The 20,257-nt window shown below is 42.0% G+C and overlaps 2 protein-coding genes across 4 annotated transcripts in view; one reads left to right on the plus strand and one right to left on the minus strand.

Moving 5' to 3' along the window:
- The first annotated feature begins 23 nt into the window (after positions 1-23).
- Aldh6a1 (aldehyde dehydrogenase 6 family member A1) lies at positions 24-20,094 on the plus strand. The gene is made up of 12 exons (XM_075947875.1): positions 24-180; positions 6,582-6,641; positions 7,777-7,851; positions 8,021-8,182; positions 8,660-8,738; positions 10,439-10,741; positions 12,051-12,172; positions 13,471-13,660; positions 13,852-14,033; positions 15,602-15,781; positions 16,106-16,204; positions 18,270-20,094. Exons 1-12 carry the CDS (start codon positions 28-30, stop codon positions 18,372-18,374), a joined length of 1,710 nt encoding a protein of 569 aa, XP_075803990.1. The 5' UTR covers positions 24-27; the 3' UTR covers positions 18,375-20,094.
- The window catches only part of Bbof1 (basal body orientation factor 1), a 31,058-nt gene continuing 26,989 nt past the window's right edge, over positions 16,189-20,257 (minus strand). For 2 of the 3 annotated variants that reach the window (XM_075947874.1, XM_075947873.1), the window contains exon 11: positions 16,189-16,334. In XM_075947874.1, coding sequence (XP_075803989.1) covers positions 16,269-16,334 — 66 coding nt within the window. In that variant the 3' untranslated portion in view covers positions 16,189-16,268. The remainder of the gene's footprint in view (positions 16,335-20,257) is intronic. The other variant, XM_075947872.1, reaches the window with a different exon arrangement.

Below are 20,257 nucleotides of genomic sequence, written 5' to 3' on the forward strand. Positions count from 1 at the left end.
GGTTAGGAGAAGTGACCCTCTCCTCCAATGGACAGGCCCGACCTGTGGTGGGCGTGGCATAGCGGCGTGACTTCTTGGAGGCACTGGCAGCCCCAGACTCGGAGAACTGGGCCAAAAAGCTGGTGGGCCATGGCGTCGGCGGTGGCGGCAGCGGCAGCAGTGCGGACCCGGATCCTGCAGGCGAGTGAGGGTGGCGACGAGGGACCGTGATGTTAGGAATGAGTCCTTACCGCCCCGACTCTAAACCATGCTCCTGCCGGACAAACGTAGTGGCCCAGCTCCTTTGCAGACCCTCGTTCCACCAAACCCGTGGGTCCCGGTTGTCACTCTGTACCGTCTCTGGCCTTGGATCCAGCCCCGGAGCCTCACGCCTGGCGCTCCGTCTTTTCACTCCTGAGTCTTTCCTTTTCTGGCTCTGACCCACCCACCTCCCGTTAAGCTCAGTCCCTGCTGTCACTAGCTGGCCTCTTTCTCTCTCTGGTTCCTGCTAAGGTCTCTCTTTCACCTCTGCACCAGCCACCTCTGTTCCCCAGGAACTCCCCGTTTTGGTCACCTTTCTTAGAGTACTTTTCTTTGCCAGGAGCCTCCCTTCCCCCATCCGACCTCTGTTAATAATCTGAGGTAAGGGGGCAGGGGAGCTCACTAGGGACCTGCAACGAGGGTCAGCGAAGGAACTTTGAATCGCCTAGAAATAAATGTACCCTAGGTTTTCGAATCAAAGGCAGCCATTTGCTAGCTGTTTTCACAAACTATCATGGTTCCTAGTGTTTTTTTCACAAGTTCTGGGGTCAAGTTAAACTTTCTCTGCAAAGTTAAACGGAGTTAATTTTTAGAGTTAAATAAGGGCACTTTGTTAATACTGCTTCGTTCAAAAGACTAAACATTTCCCAAACAGGTGGTAGAAAATGAAAGCCTAGGAAAACACGTTCCCAAAGCCAGCTCCTCAGGTGCCAGCACACCCTCCCCTCTGCCAGACTGGGATGGGAACCCCGCAGAAGCCAGCCTAAGGGCAGCTATAGAGCTACTACGGAAGCTTCAAGCCTGTGATCCCAGCTTTGTGTATAGCCTCTTCTGTGTTTGCACCTTAGCAAGGACTTAGAATATAAAGCAAGATTTACTATGTTCCTGGCAAGATTCATAATCATGCATTAGCAACATTGTCTCCTTCTTACGCGTCCAGCCTGGGAAGGTCCTCTATGCTGATGCACTTATATAAAATTTTATTTCTGTTCATCAGGTTTCTATGAGTTCTACTGCAGAAATGTGTGTGTTCGTTAGATTATGGGTGGAGTCACCAGGAGTTCAGGATTGGATGTGCTGTTTAATGGGACAGTGTGGAGGATGGGTTGGAGGCCATAGAGGGCTGGCATGACTCCACTCCCTAGTTCTATTCTGGTATCTTTTTCTAGTAAGAGAGACAGCATTTCCAGTCCACATTTTCCATTACCAACCTCTTAAAATCCTTTATAGAAATTGCCCCCACCCCATTCATTGTTAGCCCATCACCAGAGGAACAGAATCTCTCTTCCCACGCATGTTATTTTTTAAACAGATATAGATTTTTTTTTCTTTTTAAAAACCAATTTGAAGAAACCTCTGAAGTGACTTGGGGAAAGGCCAGAAGTAGTTCTTAGACAACTAGGAGTTACTGTAACGTGACACTCTGATAGAGGCTCGTCTGAATGGCCGTGGCGGCTCATGTACACAGGGCCACCTCTTGGAGAAACTGCCACGGGAAAATTTCATGAGACTGCTTCAGAACCAGCCTGGGAGGGGAATCAGCCAGAGATCAAGAGGGGAGATGAGGTCAATTGAAGACGAAAGTGACAAACAGCATATAGTCTAATGGTATGCCTGAAAATGCTGTAATGAAGCCTTTTACTTTGTAAATGGTTACTTAAAAAAAAACAACAAGAAAAAAGTAATTTCTAAACTAAAAAGTAAAACTGGAAGCTGGAGAAAGCTCGAAGGATAAGTAAGAGCACCTGCTGCTCTTCAGAGACCTTGTGTTCAGTTCCCGGCACCCACCCTGGGCAGCTCACAACCCTTAACCCCAACTTTAGGAGATCTGCTGCCTTCTGTACCCATCCATGTTGCATACACTCTCATATACACAAAAATTTTTAAGAAACTTAACAAAAACAAACAAACAAACAAAAAAACCCCACCTGGGTAACATACTAAATCCCTAGCACCAGAAAAAGGGAAAAGAAAGAAAAATAAACAGAAAAAAATTGTCTAAATTTGACAGCCACTGTCAGAAGAAACTAGGAAGGATCAAACTCATGTTTTCAGAGGGGCTTTTAAATTTTTTTAGGCTAGTGTACAAAGTAATGAGTGAGTTTTCAGTGAATTTAAATATTCGGCCTATCTTTTTCTGTTCGGGGACTAGTAGAACTTAGCCTAAACTCTCTACTTTGTGTGATATTATCTTTCCTATTCATAGATTAAACAAAACCAGTCTTAATGAAACCCAGTGACCTGCCTCGTTGATGCCATGCCAATCTGCAAATTTAACCCTAACTCCACTACTTTCTAGCCAAAATATCTGTGAGAATTAGAATTGAAAGCACGGTGAAGTGAATTGACCGACACTTCAGGTCACTGACCCACGCTCACCCAGTTAGTAACTGACGGCGCTGAGAATTTAGGACTTAGACCTCGGCAGGCCTTTCTTTCTTTACACCGTCCTAGACTTTGAATGTACTCCCAACTGTAATGCAAGGAAAGCACTAGACAATTGGAGGTCTCCAGAGCACTGAAGGGACGCAGGGAAATGAGTCCCAAACTCAACCAGTCTAAGTCAGCACAAGCTAGGGGAGAAGACAGGAAACAACAGGTAGGGGTTAGCAGCTAGAGCAGTGCTTCTCAACCTGTGGGTCATGACCCCTTGGCATTGAATGATCCTTTCACAGGGGTCACAGATCAGACATCCTGCCTATCAGGTATTTACATTATGATTCCTAAAAGTAGCAAAATTACAGTTAGGAAGTAGTAATGAAAATAATCTTGTTGTTGGAGTTCACAACATGAGGGACTGTATTAAAGGGTTGCAATGTTAGGAAGGTTGAGAACCATTGCTCTAGAGAGCGAAAGTCAGAGGCTAGTTTCTTCAGGAATGGTGCTAATGAGTATTTCATAGGAAATGCGAAACAGATATGAGGTCTGACCCTGCAAAAACTACATGGTGATATTTCATGATAATGGGTGCACTGTCTGCTTTATCTTCTTTACATGAGGAAGACTGTGTAGGTTAAAACATAAAAGTAACTGACCTAATATGCTTAAATTAGCTGATGCGTGCGCTTGCACTTTTTATGCTTAAGGGAGAACGCATGAAACAATATTACCAACAAATTATTGCTTGGGAAGGATTCATCCCTTGAGTCTGTGAAATAGTAACAAATCCTCAGTCTGGTAGAGGGATTAGGCTAGGGGCAGAGGACACAATGGTCTAGTGATCTAAAGAGAGAGACACTTAGTAACTAAACAAGCTGCCATCCTGTAATGTGGAATGAAAAATGGAAGAATTTGGGTGCCTTGTGAACTCTACGATTAGGTGCTTACCCCATACCCGAGGTTGAGACTTCCTAGAAGAGATGATGGCCAACTAGAAACCTGGGGGAGTAAAGAATGAACCAGGCAAGTGGACTGAAACAGAGTCAGACAAGATGGACAAAAGCAAAGAAGATAGAACTTGTCCAGCAGGCGAAGCAGGATAATGTCCGACTCCAGAAAGGCTGGACTATAGCGCAAGGAGGAAGTAGTGCTCACATTATGAGACTGGAGAAGCAGAAGTACAGCACCGGGGTGCTAATCTTGATTGTAAGGGCAGCAGAAAGCCACTGGAGGTTTTGTTTGTTATGTTTTTTTGTTCATTTGTTTGTTTTGTTTTGCATTGCTGAGAGAAGAACACAGGAACTTGTACATGCTTGTTACTTTACCTCTGAGGTACACTCCCGGTGGAGTTCAGCATAAGCGGGTAGTCTAACCTAATTTCTCTTAGAAAGACCCTCTGGCTGGGCTGTGGTGGTGCACGCCTTTAATCCCAGCACTCGGGAGGCAGAGGCAGGCGGATCTCTTTGAGTTCGAGGCCAGCCTGGTCTATAAGAGCTAGTTCCAGGACAGCCTCATAAGCTACAGAGAAACCCTGTCTTGAAAAACCAAGAGAGAGAGAGAGAGAGAGAGAGAGAGAGAGAGAGAGAGAGAGAGAGAGAGAGAGAGAGAGACCCTTTGATTATGGAATAGAAACTATATTCAGAACTGGGAATAGTGGTGCATGCCTTTAATCACAGCACTCAGGAGGCAGAGGCAGGCAGCTGTATCTCTCTGAGTTCGAGGCCAGCCTGGTCTTCAGAATGAGTTACAGGACAGCCAGGACTACACAGAGAAATGCTGTCTCAAAAAACAAAACAAAGACAGAGGGAGGGAGGGAGGGAGGGAGGAAAGAAGGAAAGAAGGAAGGGAGGGGAAGGAACAACTGGATTCAAAACATGTAAGATTGGAAACTATGAGACTTATTGGAAAACCACTATTGAAATCTGAGAGACAACCATGGTAATGACTTGGAAAATAACAGGGTGAAGAGAGGAGAGGGCAGTGTGTTCAAAGATTTCTAGGAAGATAGATTGCCAGGACAGGTTTCATTCACTGATAAGAGAAAGGGAGGAGATGAGGTGACATGGTCAGCCAGGTAACTAAGGACCCTTTGCTCAGGTAGGTGGGATGTAGGAAGTAGAGCAGACTGGTGGGAGGAAAGGGAGGAGTTCAGCTATGAAAATAGTTTCATGGTCTACCTGAAGGAGAAAAGTCTGGCTGGGAACTGCAGCCGTGGGGATGATCAGAGCCTAATGAGGCCACTGGAGTCATTGGAGTCTCTCAGGGAGAGTGTGTACAGACCAAGAAGAAAGCAAGTCCAGGGCTAAGCCTTGGGCAACTGATGTCCTGTCCGTGAAGATGAGAATAAGCCAGTAAAAGAGACTGGGAGTAGACACAAAGGGAAAGGGGTGGGGTGGGTGGATAAGACACCAGGGTGGCATAGAGACAAATGAAAAGACTTCAAGAGATGAGAGTAATGAACCACGTCACGTCTGCTGTGAGGCCAAGTCTAAGGAGGACTTAGAAGGATATAAAAAGTCACTGATGGCCGGGTTGTGGCGGCGCATGCCTTTAATCCCAGCACTCGGGAGGCAGAGGCAGGCGGATCTCTGTGAGTTCGAGGCCAGCCTGGTCTACAAGAGCTAGTTCCAGGACAGGAACCGAAAAGCTACGGAGAAACCCTGTCTCGGAAAAAAAAAAAAGTCACTGATGTTTAGTCATGAAGGTTGAAGCAGATTGAAGAGTTGATGAGAGTTGTGTAAAGATAATTAAGAGAAAAATATCCAAGATCTCACAGTGAAGAAAAAAAGCCGAAAGGTCACTGGGATTTTGCTTTGCTCTCCCCAACTCCCTGTTCCTCGTGATCTTCATCAAAAGAATGCAAGGGAGACGCACGCACAGTGTAGTACAGAAGTGAAACTCTCTATTGGTGCAAGTGTGCAGTGGCCAAGGGGACCATTGTCATAAAGCACGCTGTCAAAAGGCAAGAGTGAGCAGCGGACAAAGAAGCCACCATCCCAGCTTCCTATTGCTTGAATGTTTCTTAAGTCAACTTTTGTAGCATATGTTGAATATGTTTAGAGGGACAATATGAGACTTAACATTATAGTTGAATCTCCCTCCTTAGTTTCCTGATTATTTTACCCTACCAAATAGCAACATATAATCCTGTACCATTTTAAAAAATAGCTTCATTAAAGTGAAGTGGACACAAAATACATATTTTACATATAGCATTTGGTAAGCCTTAATGCCTGTGAAAGTATCACAAAATAATTATTATCCCAAAACTTTCCCTTTAGCTCTCCTGACTGCTATTCCTCTCACCCCGGGTAACTACGGATCTGATGGTGCTATAGATGAGCTGCTAGCACCAAGTTTTGTTTGTTTGTGTTTTGTTTTGTTTTTCAAGACAGGGTTTCTCTGTAGCTTTGGAGCCTGTCCTGGAACTAGCTCTTGTAGACCAGGCTGGCCTCGAACTCACAGAGATCCGCCTGCCTCTGCCTCCTGAGTGCTGAGATTAAAGGTGTGCGCCACCACCGCCCAGCTCCAGAACATGATTTTTATGATTTATTGTTCCATAACTTTCTGTGTCTTCTAGTTTATTCTCAGGATTTTTATTTGGTTAGTTGTTGGGGTTCTTTTTTGTTTGTTTGTTTGTTTTTGTTTTTGAGACAGGGTTTCTCTGCATAGCCCTGGCTGTCCTGGAACTCACTCTGTAGACCAAGCCAGCTACTCACAGAGATCCTCCTACCTTTACTTCCTGAGTGCTGGGATTAAAGTCATGCACCACCAAGGCCTGACATTTATCAGATTTTTGTTTTGTTGAAAATAGGGTTTTACTGTGTAGCCATGGCTGGCCTGAAATTCACTCTGTAGACCAAGATTGTCTCCAAATCACAGAGACCGCCTGTCTGCCTCCTGCGTGCTGGGATTAATGTGCCACTGCACCTGCATTTACCAGATCCTTTTTAATCCCATAGGTTTCTTCTAAAGTAAGCTCCACATGGTACCCAGCATCCTCCTTCTCTTCGTCGTCGGTGGTGAGTGTTTTGGGCTCTAAAATGGACTTCTGAGAAGGAATCCGTGTAATTTTCAGGCATTTTCTGTTCATACGACTGTGAAAAACTCTTAGTTTGCCTTGATCTTTTTTTAATTGAAATTTGTGTGTGTTTTGCCTGCATGCATGCTGTGCACCATGTGGGCCTCCTGCCTGTAGAGATAGGAGATGTTGTCGAATACCCTGGAGCTGGTTACAGATGGTTGTGGGTGAACCTCTTAACTGCTGAGCCATCTTTCAGCCCCTTGTTTTGTGTTTTTAAAAACAGGTCTCTCAGCTTTAGGGAGGCAGAGGCAGGTGGATCTCTGAGTTCAAGTCTAGCCTGGTCTACAGAGTGAGCTTCAGGATGGCCAGGGTTACACAGAGAAATCCTGTCTCTGAAACAAAACAAAGCAATACAAAAACCAGGTCTCATTATGTAGACCTAGCTTGACTAGAACTCGCTAGATCAGCTGGCCTTCAGCTCCTGCCACCACTCCTCCAAAGTGTGGAGGCTACAGATGTGTGCCACCATGCCCAGAAAATTTTTCTGCCTTGGTTTTCTTATCTGTTACTGTATCTATTATGTTTCAAACAGTTTCAGTGTTGTGAGGTGATCTTTAGCATCACAATTTTTAATGACTATATAATAGTCCATCCAGTGTATGTAACTTGATTATCTTCATATAACATTTAGTATGCTTCAGTTTTTCAATATTGTAAAATAACCATTCTTAGATAGTTTTGAAAAATTCTTGGACTGGAGAGATGGATCAGCAGTTAAGAGCACTGACTGCTCTTCCAGAGGTCCTGAGTTCAATTCCCAGCAACCACATGGTTGCTCATAACCATCTACAGTGGGATCTGATACCCTTTTTAGAAATAAAGGGATACAAGCAGATAGAGCACTTGTATACATAAATAAATGAAAATTAAATTTTTTTTTATTATTTTACTCTTTATTCTCACAAGGTATAAACATTTCCATTGTGACTGGAAGGTTAAATTTTTGGTGGGGAAAGGGCTATAGAGGTGGCTCAGCAGCTAGATCCACTTATCCACCAGAATTCCTTCTTCATAGAAAGAGAAGCAAAAGAATTAATATAAAGGGTTTTTTTGGGTGTGTTTTTTTTCTCTAGCCAACTGTAAAACTCTTCATTGATGGGAAATTTGTTGAATCCAAAAGTGACAAATGGATTGACATCCACAACCCAGTAAGCAAAACGTTTTGGGGCACTTAAACCTACTAGCCCAGAATTTTGGGAGCAAGGGGTGGTGGGGGGAGGGGCTCTGGGACTCTCCCATAAAGCACAATGTTGCCCCTGTAAGTAGATCAATATGGGGAAGGTGAGGCACTAGCAATAAGTGATGGCTTCTTTTCAGGCTACCAATGAGGTCATCAGTCGGGTCCCTCAATCCACCAGAGCGGAAATGGATGCAGCTGTTGCGGCCTGCAAACGTGCTTTCCCTGCATGGGCAGACACGTCCATTTTAAGCCGTCAGCAGGTCCTGCTCCGCTATCAACAACTTATTAAAGAAAACCTGGTAAGGACTTGAGTGGTTTTCTAGCCTGTCTCCTAGGATACATTGGTCACCTCTTCAAAGACTTGTTGAGCTCTCCTGTAACTCTGCAATACAGGAGAACATTGATCATGGCCCCTTCCCTCATGACCTCATGAGTTCTCTCTCAGTTTTGTCTGTCCTTGGAGGAAAATAGGGACAGAACTCAGTGGTAGAGTTTGTGCTTAGTGAGCATGAACAAGACCCTGGATTGAGCCTGGCAAGGTGGTTCATACCTGTAACTCTAGCACTTGGGAGGTGGAGGCATGAAAATCATGAGTTGAAGGCTAGCCTCAACTACAAAGTGAGTTTGAAGCTAGCCTGGGCTACATGAGACCTTGTCTCAGAAAAAAAATGGCATCATCAACAACAAAATCATGATGATATATTCCCACTATCAAGAAAGTGAGTAAATAAAGGAACAGCCTTGGATTGGTTTTTATGTGTATGTTTTCTCTCTAGAAAGAAATTGCAAAGTTAATCACACTGGAACAAGGGAAGACTCTAGCTGATGCTGAAGGAGATGTGTTCCGAGGCCTTCGTAAGCTGGGAGCCCCTACTGGGACTTGTGGGAGAGGTCAAAAGACAGTGGGAGATTTACCCCAGAGTAGGGAGGTTGATTCTTTCTTTATGTAGATCTTGCTATCCTGTGGTAACTTTTTTCCTTTGTTTTGATTTGTTTTTTTTGTTTTTGTTTGTTTGTTTTCCGGCTCCAAAATTATGACATGGAGAGTTATTATTAGTTATGAATGTTTGACCTTGTTGTAATATGGAAGTGGCGGGGCTGTGTCCCCAATACCCCAGCCGCCTGCTTGGCTAGCTTTTGCCCCGAAATAACAACACACAAACTGTATTCATTTAAACACTGCTTGGCTCATTTCTACCTAGCCTCTTCTAGGCTAACTCTTGCACCTGGACTAGCCCATTTCTTATCATCTGCATAGCACTGGTCTTACCGGGAAGATTCTAGCCTAAGTACATCCTGGGTCGGAGCTTCATAGCGTGCCTCTTCCCTGGAGCGGGGAGCATGGCATCTCTCTGGAGAGGAGAGCTGTCGAGTCTGACCTCACTTCCTCTTCCTCCCAGCGTTTTGTTCTGTTTACTCCTCCCACCTATCTTCTAACCAATGAAATGGACCAAGGCAGTTCCTTTATTAGCCAATGACCTTCCTCCATCATGACCTTATCTTAAGCTCCTACTAGCTCTTATAACTTAATTTAAACTGTTTTTCTTCATCTACATTTTGCCTTGGGGCTTTTTACCTTTCTTTCCTTCTGTATGTCCTATTCCATGTCTGGCTGACTGGCAGCTGCCTGGCTGGCTGATCCCAGGTGTCTCTCTTTCTCCTTTGTTCTCTTCTCTCCCTCTCTCTCTCTCTCTCTCCTCCCCCACCCCAGCCTAGAGTCTTCCTCCTACTTATTCTGTCTGTCAACACTGCCTCTCCCTCCTTTGCCTAGCTATTGGCCATTTAGCTTTTTATTAAACCAATCAGGTGCCTTAGGCAGGCAAAGTAATACATCTTTACATCATTAAATAAATGCAGCATAAAGAAATATAACACCCCTTTACATAGTTAAATATTCTGCAGCATAAACAAATGTAACACATTTTTACATTGTTTAAGTACTATTCCACAAGAGTTTTTTGTCTTTTGAGGCAGAGGCTCACTGTGTATCTCTCTGGCTGCCTTGGAACTTACTAGGTAGCCAAGTCTGGCTCTAACCCATGGTCTTCCTACCTTATCCTGCAATGTGCTATAATTACAAGGTGTGTACTACCACACTAAGCAATACCTTTTAAAACATTTTTAAAGGTGATACTTGTTAGGTACCTTTGAGACTAATATACTGGGTTTCGGAGGGCTTTAATTAATTAATTTATTTTATTAATGCGAGAGTACTCTATCTGCATGTGCACATTTTTGGCAGAAGAGGGCATCAAATCCCACTAGAGATGGTAGTGAGCCACCATGTAGTTGCTAGGAATTGAACTTAGGACCTCTGGAAGAGTCAGTGCTCTTAACCACTGAGCCATCTCTCCAGCCCCTTGGGTTTTTGTTTTTTTTTTAAAGCTCAAATGTTTCATAACATTTGCACTGTCTTTCTTACACACTCAGAGAATCTGTTTATCTAATCTCCCCACATGGAAGGCCAAATCACCGGTCTGACCCACCCCGTATTCTCAGGATTGGATAGAACATAACAAAGCTAAGTAGTATTCAGTCTGTCTTCTCTCTTCTAGAGGTGGTCGAGCATGCCTGTAGTGTGACATCCCTCATGCTGGGAGAGACCATGCCATCTATCACCAAAGACATGGACCTTTATTCCTACCGTCTGCCTCTGGGGGTGTGTGCAGGCATTGCACCATTTAATTTTCCTGCCATGATCCCCCTTTGGATGTTTCCTATGGCTATGGTTTGTGGAAATACTTTCCTAATGAAACCATCAGAGCGAGTACCTGGAGCAACTATGCTTCTTGCTAAGTTGCTTCAGGATTCTGGTGTCCCCGATGGAGCTTTGAACATCATCCACGGACAGCATGAAGGTAACTTTTTTATGTGTCTACTTATCTGATTCCCAAAGGAATTAAGGTGTTCAGTATTGGTTGGTAATTTTAATGTTTATTTATGTGCATGTGACTCTCTGTGTGTCTGTCACATATATTGGGTACCCGAAGAGGCCAGATCAGGGCATTGGCTCTCCTGAAGCTGGAGTTTCAGGTGTCTGTGAGGTGCCCAGTATGTGTGCTGAAAACTGAATTCATATCCTCTGGAAGAGTGAGACGCATTCTCAACCACTGAGCCATCTCTCCGGCTCTGTGATTGGGGATTTTAGGATGAGGGAAATTAGCAAGGGAGGATTTACTAATAGTAACTTCCATGTTTTAAGGTCATGTGTCTTAACCGTCTTGCCATTAGGATGGGTTAAAGTAACTAGGTAGTAGCAGTGTTCCTTACTCTATACCACATGTTAGGATACCTGAAAAATGGACTAGGACCAGACAAAGATAAGATTAAAGAGAAAGTTCATTTTCTTGTTTACTAGCTCAACAGCCCTTTAAAGGAGGTATTATTTTTAATCTTACAGATGAGAAAATGAAGGCAGAATGCAATTAAGTCATTTGCTCTAAGTAACGCTACCAGAAACCAGGAAAATTAGGATATGTCTATTCAGGAAGGCTGGCTCTGATTCTTACTTTTAAATAGTGTACCCTATCAGAACCTCTTGCATGAAGGTCTAAGTATCTGAGAATCTTAGACATACCATATTCTTAAAGGATAAAATGAAAGAATTAAGTTTTGAAAGAGCATTATTTTATTTGAGAAAAATAGAAATTGTAGTCTTTATGGGCTGTCAAAATGGATCAGCATGTAAAGGCACTTGGCAAATAAGCAAGATTCCTGGAAACCATGTAAAGGTAGGAGGAGAAAACCAATTCCACAAAACTGTCCTCTGATGTCCACATGCACAGAGACACACACATCATCATCACCATCACACACATGCACACAATAATAAAAATAACGTTTAAAGAAATTATGACTTTCAGAGATTAGAAATGTTTCCATTTAGAAGTGTTTCTAAAATACTAAATAACAAATAGAAATAATAACAAATAGAATAAATAACAAATAGAATTTGTAACTTAAAGACAGGTGTGAAGGCACATGACTGTCAACCCAGGACTTGGGAGACAGAAGCCAGTGGATCTCTGCGCGAAATAAGAGCACATCACAGTGGGATTTCCATGTAGATATGTTTGAATGTTAATTCACAGTCTGGGAAAGGGGTGATTTGCTATGTTGATAAGCCTACAGGCTTCTTTATGGTAATAATTTATTTTCTTTTTAAAGCTGTAAATTTTATTTGCGACCATCCAGACATCAAAGCAATCAGCTTTGTGGGCTCCAACCAGGCAGGAGAGTACATCTTTGAAAGAGGGTCAAGAAATGGCAAGAGGGTTCAAGCCAACATGGTAATTTCTCACTCCCCTCACTCCTCAAGCTTGGCTGTGTGTATATGGAAGAGCTAGGGATTGTCCTCAGTAGTCAGGACACTCATTCCATGTCCCGTGATGCCAGCATTCGTCACTTCATCCTGACTGTCTTCCCCTTAGTCCCCAAACTTTGTGAAGTTTAATTCTGTTGTGGTGACCATCTTTTATCATATACAATTAATCTTGGTAACAAAGGACTTATTCTTCCTCAAAGATGTTACTCAAATTCTTTAGTCTTCAGCAGTAACAGCCAAATTTTTCTTTCTAAACCTTATTTCTTGATTCTTTTAAAAGTGTACCCTAACTATTATTGATATGGCTTAAAAATATGATAAAGATACAGTTATCTTTATTATTGTTGTTGTTATTTATCGTTACAACAACCAGTTTGTTAAGGGGCTGGAAAGGGACTGGGTCACATAAGGTTCATGTCCTCATATAATACATAGTTTACTTTTGTAGCTTACTATTATTTTGTTTGGTTTGGTTTTTTGAGACAGGGTTTCTCTGTGAGTCCTGGCTGTCCTGAAACTCACTCTGTAGACCAGGATGGCCTCAAACTCAGATAATCTCCTGCCTCTGCCTCCTGAGTGCCAGGATTAAAGGTGTGCGCCACCACCGCCCCTTCTACTAGTCTCTTAACCTGCCAATTTGAAAGTAACATCTTCCCCGCTCCCACCACCATCTTGTAAATGGCTTTGACCTAAATGAATACATACCAGTTTCTCAAGGATATTAAAATAAATGAAGCCCTGTTTAGTATTGCTTAGACTTCAGCAGTATGAAAAATAGTCTCTGGCCAGTGCTACAGAGTGAGTTTAATACTAGCTTTGGCAACCCAGTGAGACTCTGTCTCAAAGTAAAATGTTTAAAAAAAGAGATATACCTCAGTGGCTAACATTTCCTTGTCATGTATGAGACGTAGGTTCAATTCCCAATATTGCAAAATTTTTTTTTTGTTTTTTTGTTTTTCGAGACAGAGTTTCTCTGTGGCTTTGGAGCCTGTCCTGGAACTAGCTCTGTAGACCAGGCTGGTCTCGAACTCACAGAGATCCGCCTACCTCTGCGTCCCGAGTGCTGGGATTAAAGGCGTGTGCCACCATCGCCCGGCTATTGCAAAATTTTTTTTAAAAAGCCATTTTAATCTTTGTTCAAAATAACAAAAGATACAGTTTTTCCTTATATTCTCATTTTATATATCAGATTCTTTGCCTAAGTTCTGGCTTAACTTAATTAACTTAGCTAAGAAGACCTGTCCACTTTTCGCATTTTTTTAGGGTGCCAAAAACCATGGGGTAGTCATGCCAGATGCCAATAAGGAAAACACCCTCAACCAGTTGGTTGGTGCTGCATTTGGAGCTGCTGGCCAACGCTGCATGGCTCTTTCAACAGCCATCCTTGTAGGAGAAGCTAAGAAGTGGCTGCCAGAGCTGGTGGAGCGTGCCAAAAATCTGCGAGTCAATGCAGGTAACCAGTCACCTGCCAGGTAACTAGACTTTGCTTCCCTGGCACTAACTTCTTAGATCTGGCATTGGCTTTACCCAGGGGAGCCGTTCTGTACACTTCTACTGCTGCCTCTCTTGAACTCTACTTGTCATTCAGAGCTATTTCAGCAAATTTTTTGTTAATATCAACCTTGGACCCTTCTTGTTCTATAGGAGACCAGCCCGGAGCTGATCTTGGCCCTCTCATCACCCCCCAGGCCAAAGAGCGAGTCTGCCGTCTGATTGACAGTGGAACAAAAGAGGGGGCTTCCATCCTTCTGGATGGGCGAAAAATTAAAGTCAAAGGCTATGAAAATGGTAACTTTGTTGGACCAACCATCATCTCCAATGTCAAGGTAAACAACTCTGGATTATATTACAAATGCCAAAGCTGAGAACACCTTAGAGGCTCTGGAATCTCTAATTTATGAGTAAAGACTATAACTCTTGCCAGGATTTCTGTCTGAAAGCTAAATAAATCTCCCTGACTCCCAACCAGAGCTCTTTACAATGGACAGCACATGTCCTGGTTTGCTTTCTATTGCTGTGATAAAACATGACTAAAAACCACGTAGGGGAAGAAAGGGTGTATCTCTTTTTGTTCCAATCACATGCCAATCTGATGGAGGTAATTCCTCAGTTAGGGTTCCCTAATCCCAGCTGACTGGGGTATGTCAAGATGACACAAAACCAACCAGTATGGCAGCCTCTCCCTGGAAGACGAAATATCCTCAGCCTTGCGAAAAGGAGTCTGTCACAGTTATTCTGGTGCACAGTACAAATCAACCACAAGTTTGTGGCTGTGTTCCAGTAAGATTTTATTTATGGACATACACTTGGGCTTTATAATTTTATGTCATGAAATAATCTTCTGGATTTTTTCCTAACCATTAAAGAAAAGGTAAAAACTATTCTTAGCTTGTGGGCTGTATAAGAACAAGTAGCTGCCACATCTGGCCTACAGGCAGTAGTTAAAACCCTTTGTGTTACATTTCCGTTCCCCACTTGCTCATAGCTACTATAGTGCCCCATTCAATATATTAACTACCCAGGATTTATAGACTATCTTATCACATGCCCAAAAGTTAATTTCATCTTTACTAAAATGAAAAAAAAGAGGTCATCAATCAATTTTATATGTCAAAGTTTGAAAGTCTCTCAGCTAACATTTATGATGAAATTGAGGCAGGCTTTTTGTTGTATATCCTCACTAATCCTGAAAGATCACAGGTTGAAGTTCCTTGCCACAGAACAGCAGAGGAAAAACTTATTGGCAACACACACAGTTGGCTAGATATAATGGTGAAGGATGTTTTGAATATTTAACTAGAAACCCAGGATCAAAATTGGAGACTTATTTGAAAGCAAAGGAATGAGTGAGAATGGGTGTTTGGTTACAGAGCACTCAGCAAGGAGTTTCTAGAAAAGTTCTGGTGTACTTAATATATGTTTGTTCATAAAAATGACTTTTCATGTAACTTTCATTACTTTAAAAGTTGTACAAGTATTAAAAAGGAAGCTAGTAATGGGTCTTGAAATAGGGCACTGAGCCGGGCGATGGTGGCGCACGCCTTTAATCCCAGCACTCGGGAGGCAGAGGCAGGCGGATCTCTGTGAGTTCGAGACCAGCCTGGTCTACAGAGCGAGTTCCAGGACAGGCTCCAAAGCTACAGAGAAACCCTGTCTCAAAAAACCAAAAAAAAAAAAAAAAAAAAAAAGGAAATAGGGCACTGAACAGCAAAGAATGCAAGAATTCCACGATATTTATATGATGGAAGTGCCAAAGGTTTCCACCTTTTGAACAGAAGTAAGGGAAGATGGAAGATTACTAGCACGAAAGCTGCTTGTGGAGTCAGGGTGCCAAAAATGCAAAAGTACTCAATTTAAAAGGCTGACTTCTTTCTGGATCCATCTCTCCTGACAGCCAAGTATGACCTGTTACAAAGAGGAGATTTTTGGCCCAGTTCTTGTGGTTTTGGAGACAGACACATTAGATGAAGCCATCAAGATTGTAAATGACAACCCATATGGAAATGGAACTGCCATCTTCACCACCAATGGAGCCACTGCACGGAAATATTCTCACATGGTGGATGTCGGACAGGTTTGTGAATGGAGTCTTTGAAGATTCTTATAACTAAGAGGACAAAACAGTACACAATGATCAGTCAGCTGCAACTTGTTTGAAGACTGCACCTTTAATTGCCCATAATTCCCCATCCTTTCCTCAGTAATAAAAATTCTTAGGGTGAAGCACAGGGTGCAAAGATGACTACTCAAAAATTGCTACCTCTAAAAAAACCAAGCCAAGCAAAATCTAAAATCCAAAGAGAAAAATAAAATTGGTCTCTGTAGTCTTTGTGCTTCTATATGGACTCTCTGTGGGTTGAGCTGTGATCAGTACTTGATGTGCGTTTCTTCTCTTTAGGTGGGCGTGAATGTCCCCATTCCAGTGCCTTTGCCAATGTTTTCCTTCACCGGCTCTCGAGCTTCCTTCAGGGGAGACACCAATTTCTACGGCAAACAGGTAACTTTTGAGTTGGAATTTTCTTTTCCTTTGAGAAACTTTCTTGAACATCTTCAGAGCAAGATTACATAAGGAAGGACCGGCTGGCAGCTGCTGTGGCATCATCTTTTCTGCTCTGTTTCATAGGCCCCTAAAAAAAGATTTAAAAGTTAACAAAATTTTGCCAACCCTCTTCATGTGTAACTCAAGGCAGTAGGTTTAGAGAAAAGAGTATAAGGAAATCCAAACCTTTGTATAGATCATCTCCTTTTTCTGTGACCCTCTGTCATCTGAATGACATCTGACCATTTAGCATGTCTTGGCTTAAAGATCCTCAAGCTTATTCTTTTTTTTTTAAAGATTTATTTATTTATTATGTATACAACATTCCTTCCATGTATGTTTGTATGCCAGGAGAGGGCACCAGATCTCATTATAGATGGTTGTGAGCCACCATGTGGTTGCTGGGAATTGAACTCAGGACCTCTGGAAGAGCAATCAGTGCTCTTAACCTCTGAGCCATCTCTCCAGCCCCCTCAAGCTTATTCTTATACAATAAATTATCCATATATTAAGTGGGGTGGGATTGAACATAGGTCTTGAATCCGTACACTATTTTAGGTTTGCCACTTTACATAATATAGTACATTATCACTGACTACTAGAAATAGAAATTGCTTAATACCAGTAACTTTACCATGTTACTTCAGTTTCTCCTCATAACATCAATAAAAGGTGTTTGTGATATAAACATTATCACAGACAGGGCTCAAGAGTTAGCCATAGTAAAGGGTAGAAGCAGGATTTGAGCAAAGTCTGTTGACCTTGCTTCTTAGCTTGGAAATAGAGTGGCCTGAAAAGTTAACAAGATTACCTCACTCAGTTTTTCTGCTTTGATACCCTTATGCTTAAAATTCTAGCTTTAGTATATTAATGATGTCTAAGGATTGACTGTTTAGTGTGTGGCAGATATTATGTCAAGTGTTTTTATTATTTAATTCTTTTTTAATATTTATTTATTTATTATGTATACAATATTCTGTCTGTGTGTGCCTGCAGGCCAGAAGAGGGCACCAGACCTCATTACAGATGGTTGTGAGCCACCATGTGGTTGCTGGGAATTGAACTCAGGACCTTTGGAAGATCAGGCAATGCTCTTAACCTCTGAGCCATCTCTCCAGCCCTATTATTTAATTCTTTGTGTGAGAGATAGGAAGGGCTATCCATTTGGAGGTCAGAAGACAACCTTGGATGTCGACCCTTGCCATCTTGACTCCTTGTTGTTTGCCAGACTAGCTGGCCCTTGAGCTTGCAGAGAGCCTCCCATCTCACCACACAGAATTACTGAAGCTTGCTACTGTACCTGACTTTTAAGGGTTCTGAGAATCTGAACTCAGGTCCTAATGTGGCAACTGCTTTAACCACAAAGACATCTCCCCAGATTTATTTTTTTAGAGACATGGTCTTATATATCCTAAGATGGTCTCCAACTCACTGTTGTAGTTAAGGATGACCTTGAACTTCTGATCCTCCTGCCTCTACCTCTTGGATCTAGAATTATAGTTATGTCATACCATGCCTGGTTTATTCCATGTTGGAGATTGAATCCAGGGCTTCATGCATATTAAACAAGCATTCTACCAATTGAGCTATATCCCAGCCCCATAAATGTGGTTTTATTTGGGAGAGGGTTGTTTTAATTTTATACACACACACACACACACACGTATGTATGTATTTTGCCCACATACATATCTGTGTACTATGTGTGTAACTGATTCTCTCAGAGGCCAGAAGAGGGTGTTGGATTCCCCTGGAACTGGAGTTACGGGTGATTGTGAGCTACCAAGTGGGTACTGGGAATGAAACCTGGGTCCTTTGCAAGAGCGGAGTTGCTATTAATAGCTGAGCCATCTCTCCACACCCCCGTAACTGTTTTAAGTAGACTATCTCATGAACATTGGATTTTGTTGCACCAATCACTCAGATAGGAACCTGAGTACGTTAGCATCACCTTCAAAATTAATTTGAAGTTACATACTCCTAGAAGTATACACTGACTTTTTTTTGTTGTTTTTCTTTTTAGGGCATCCAGTTTTACACTCAGCTAAAGACTATCACATCTCAGTGGAAAGAAGAGGATGCTACTCTTTCCTCACCTGCTGTAGTCATGCCTACCATGGGGCGTTAGAAGCAAGTTCTTCAAGACTCAATACAATCTGAGTCATTTCCTGTCATTCTTGGCCACCTTCACTTGCCATCTTTGCTCAAATCAGATCCATGATAATGGAATATGATGCAACTAAACTCTTTCTTAGAACTGCTAGTCCCTTCAAAGTACTAGAGAGACGGCAGGGAAACACTAGTGCTGTCTGCACTTGCTCTCTGTACTTCTGTTCTGGAGGTAACTTGTAATTGTGAAATGCTTGCCTGGAGTGAGAGCTGAGAACTGTCTTCTAACAGTTCTTCTAATGACTTGGAAAGGAATGCCAGTGTAGGGACAGAGTTCCCAATAATTGGAAGAACTCTTGGATAGGGAAATAGGAAGTAACAGTTCACCCTCAGGTTGAGCCTCAAACACAGCCCTCCATCGATTCTCACACTTTGTTTTCTCTTATCCCAACATTGTGACAACTGCTGCTTCTCTGCTCAATGCCACTTTCTTCTTGTTTTGATTCATGACCACTTAATTCTATCATTGTCCATATTCTTTTCTTAAAATACTTCTCAAAGATACCTCAGGACGCAAACAATATGTTAGCTTTTTGTTATGTGTGCCATGTTTCATGGTTCACTTCAGCAATCATTATCAATACTCTAGCCATTAATACAGATGCAAATAAATCCTTAGAAAAATTATATCGCAAGTTATTTTTTACCCAGAAATCAAAGAATGTTCCAATCATGAAAGTGGGTAAGATTCTTTGCCTTAAAAAGCCTAACCTATTTTTTATTTGCCAAATTTTGTGTTATTCTTTCTTTTGCCAGCATTTCTCATTAGTTGATACTTTTTAATGAAAGATCTTTTCATATAGAATAATCGATTGGGCTACAAGAAACTTACAAGTTTCCATGCTTTGACAGTATTTGGCTATCACTTCTTCAACTGTCTTTTAACTTGCCTCTCTGATGATCTAAACCTTAAGTCAGAAGAGGCTTCTGTGCTGAATAGAGTAGTTTCTGGCTGTCTGACCTGTCTGAAGCCCAGCTTTCTGAACTAGACAGCTGCTTGCTCTGCTAGCTTAATCCTCAGTGCTGAGTGAGCTGTGGTACAAATCATTTATTTTCCTCTGTTCTGTACAGTCACGTGGACAGTGCTGCCCTGGTCCATCAGGTTATCTGGTGAGTTAAAATAAAGGTGGTGAAAAACCTTGAAAATTCCTACTCTGTGGGCATAAGATTATTAGGGTATCCTCATCTGGGTAGAATTCAGAGCCTTCAATCATTTTAACAAAATACAACTCTGATTTTTTGTTTTCCATCCTAAAGTCAAGTAGAAACTTGTAGTTTGTGATTATAACACCCTGTGTTTTCTTATAAAACATAGTTCATACCTAATTTAATCCAACAACTTTGGGCTGGGTTGATAAGTGGTTATTATCTAAATTCCAAACAGAATTTAATTACAAAAAATCTAATATTTTCATTAGATATAAAGGACAGTACTTTTAAAAATTGCCGACTAATCAAAATTGTGTTACTTTAATTAGAATCAACTGATTTGGGCAGCTACTTATGCTCAAAGAGTTTGTTTCTTAGATGAAATTTACAGTTCTATTCAGGTTAGTATCACTAAAACAGATAACCAGCATTTTCCTTTTTATTCTTTTATGATCTCATTTGAGTTTTGTCAGATTATGTACTGATTATGAATAACCAAATACAAATAAAAAGTACTTAAGGAAAAAAAAGCCCTTGGAAAAAATGGTCTTTTTCTTCCTTTGTTCTCCAGGTTACAGTGGTTTCTGTGTCTGATATATGCTCAAAGCCAAGAACTGCAAGGATATTCTGTCTGTGCTCCTATAAAGACAGGAGGGCTGAGGGTTAGCTCCACAGGGAGGCACAAAGCTTCAT

The sequence above is a fragment of the Microtus pennsylvanicus genome, chromosome 14 (assembly GCF_037038515.1).
Source record: "Microtus pennsylvanicus isolate mMicPen1 chromosome 14, mMicPen1.hap1, whole genome shotgun sequence".
NCBI classification, from domain to species: Eukaryota; Metazoa; Chordata; class Mammalia; order Rodentia; family Cricetidae; genus Microtus; species Microtus pennsylvanicus.

Coding starts and splice junctions, on each gene's coding strand:
- Aldh6a1 (XM_075947875.1), top strand. CDS start 28: ATGGACAGGCCCGACCTGTGGTGGGCGTGGCATAGCGGCGTGACTTCT. Junction 8,183..8,659: donor AACTTATTAAAGAAAACCTG/GTAAGGACTTGA, acceptor TTTTCTCTCTAG/AAAGAAATTGCAAAGTTAAT. Junction 15,782..16,105: donor ACATGGTGGATGTCGGACAG/GTTTGTGAATGG, acceptor TCTTCTCTTTAG/GTGGGCGTGAATGTCCCCAT.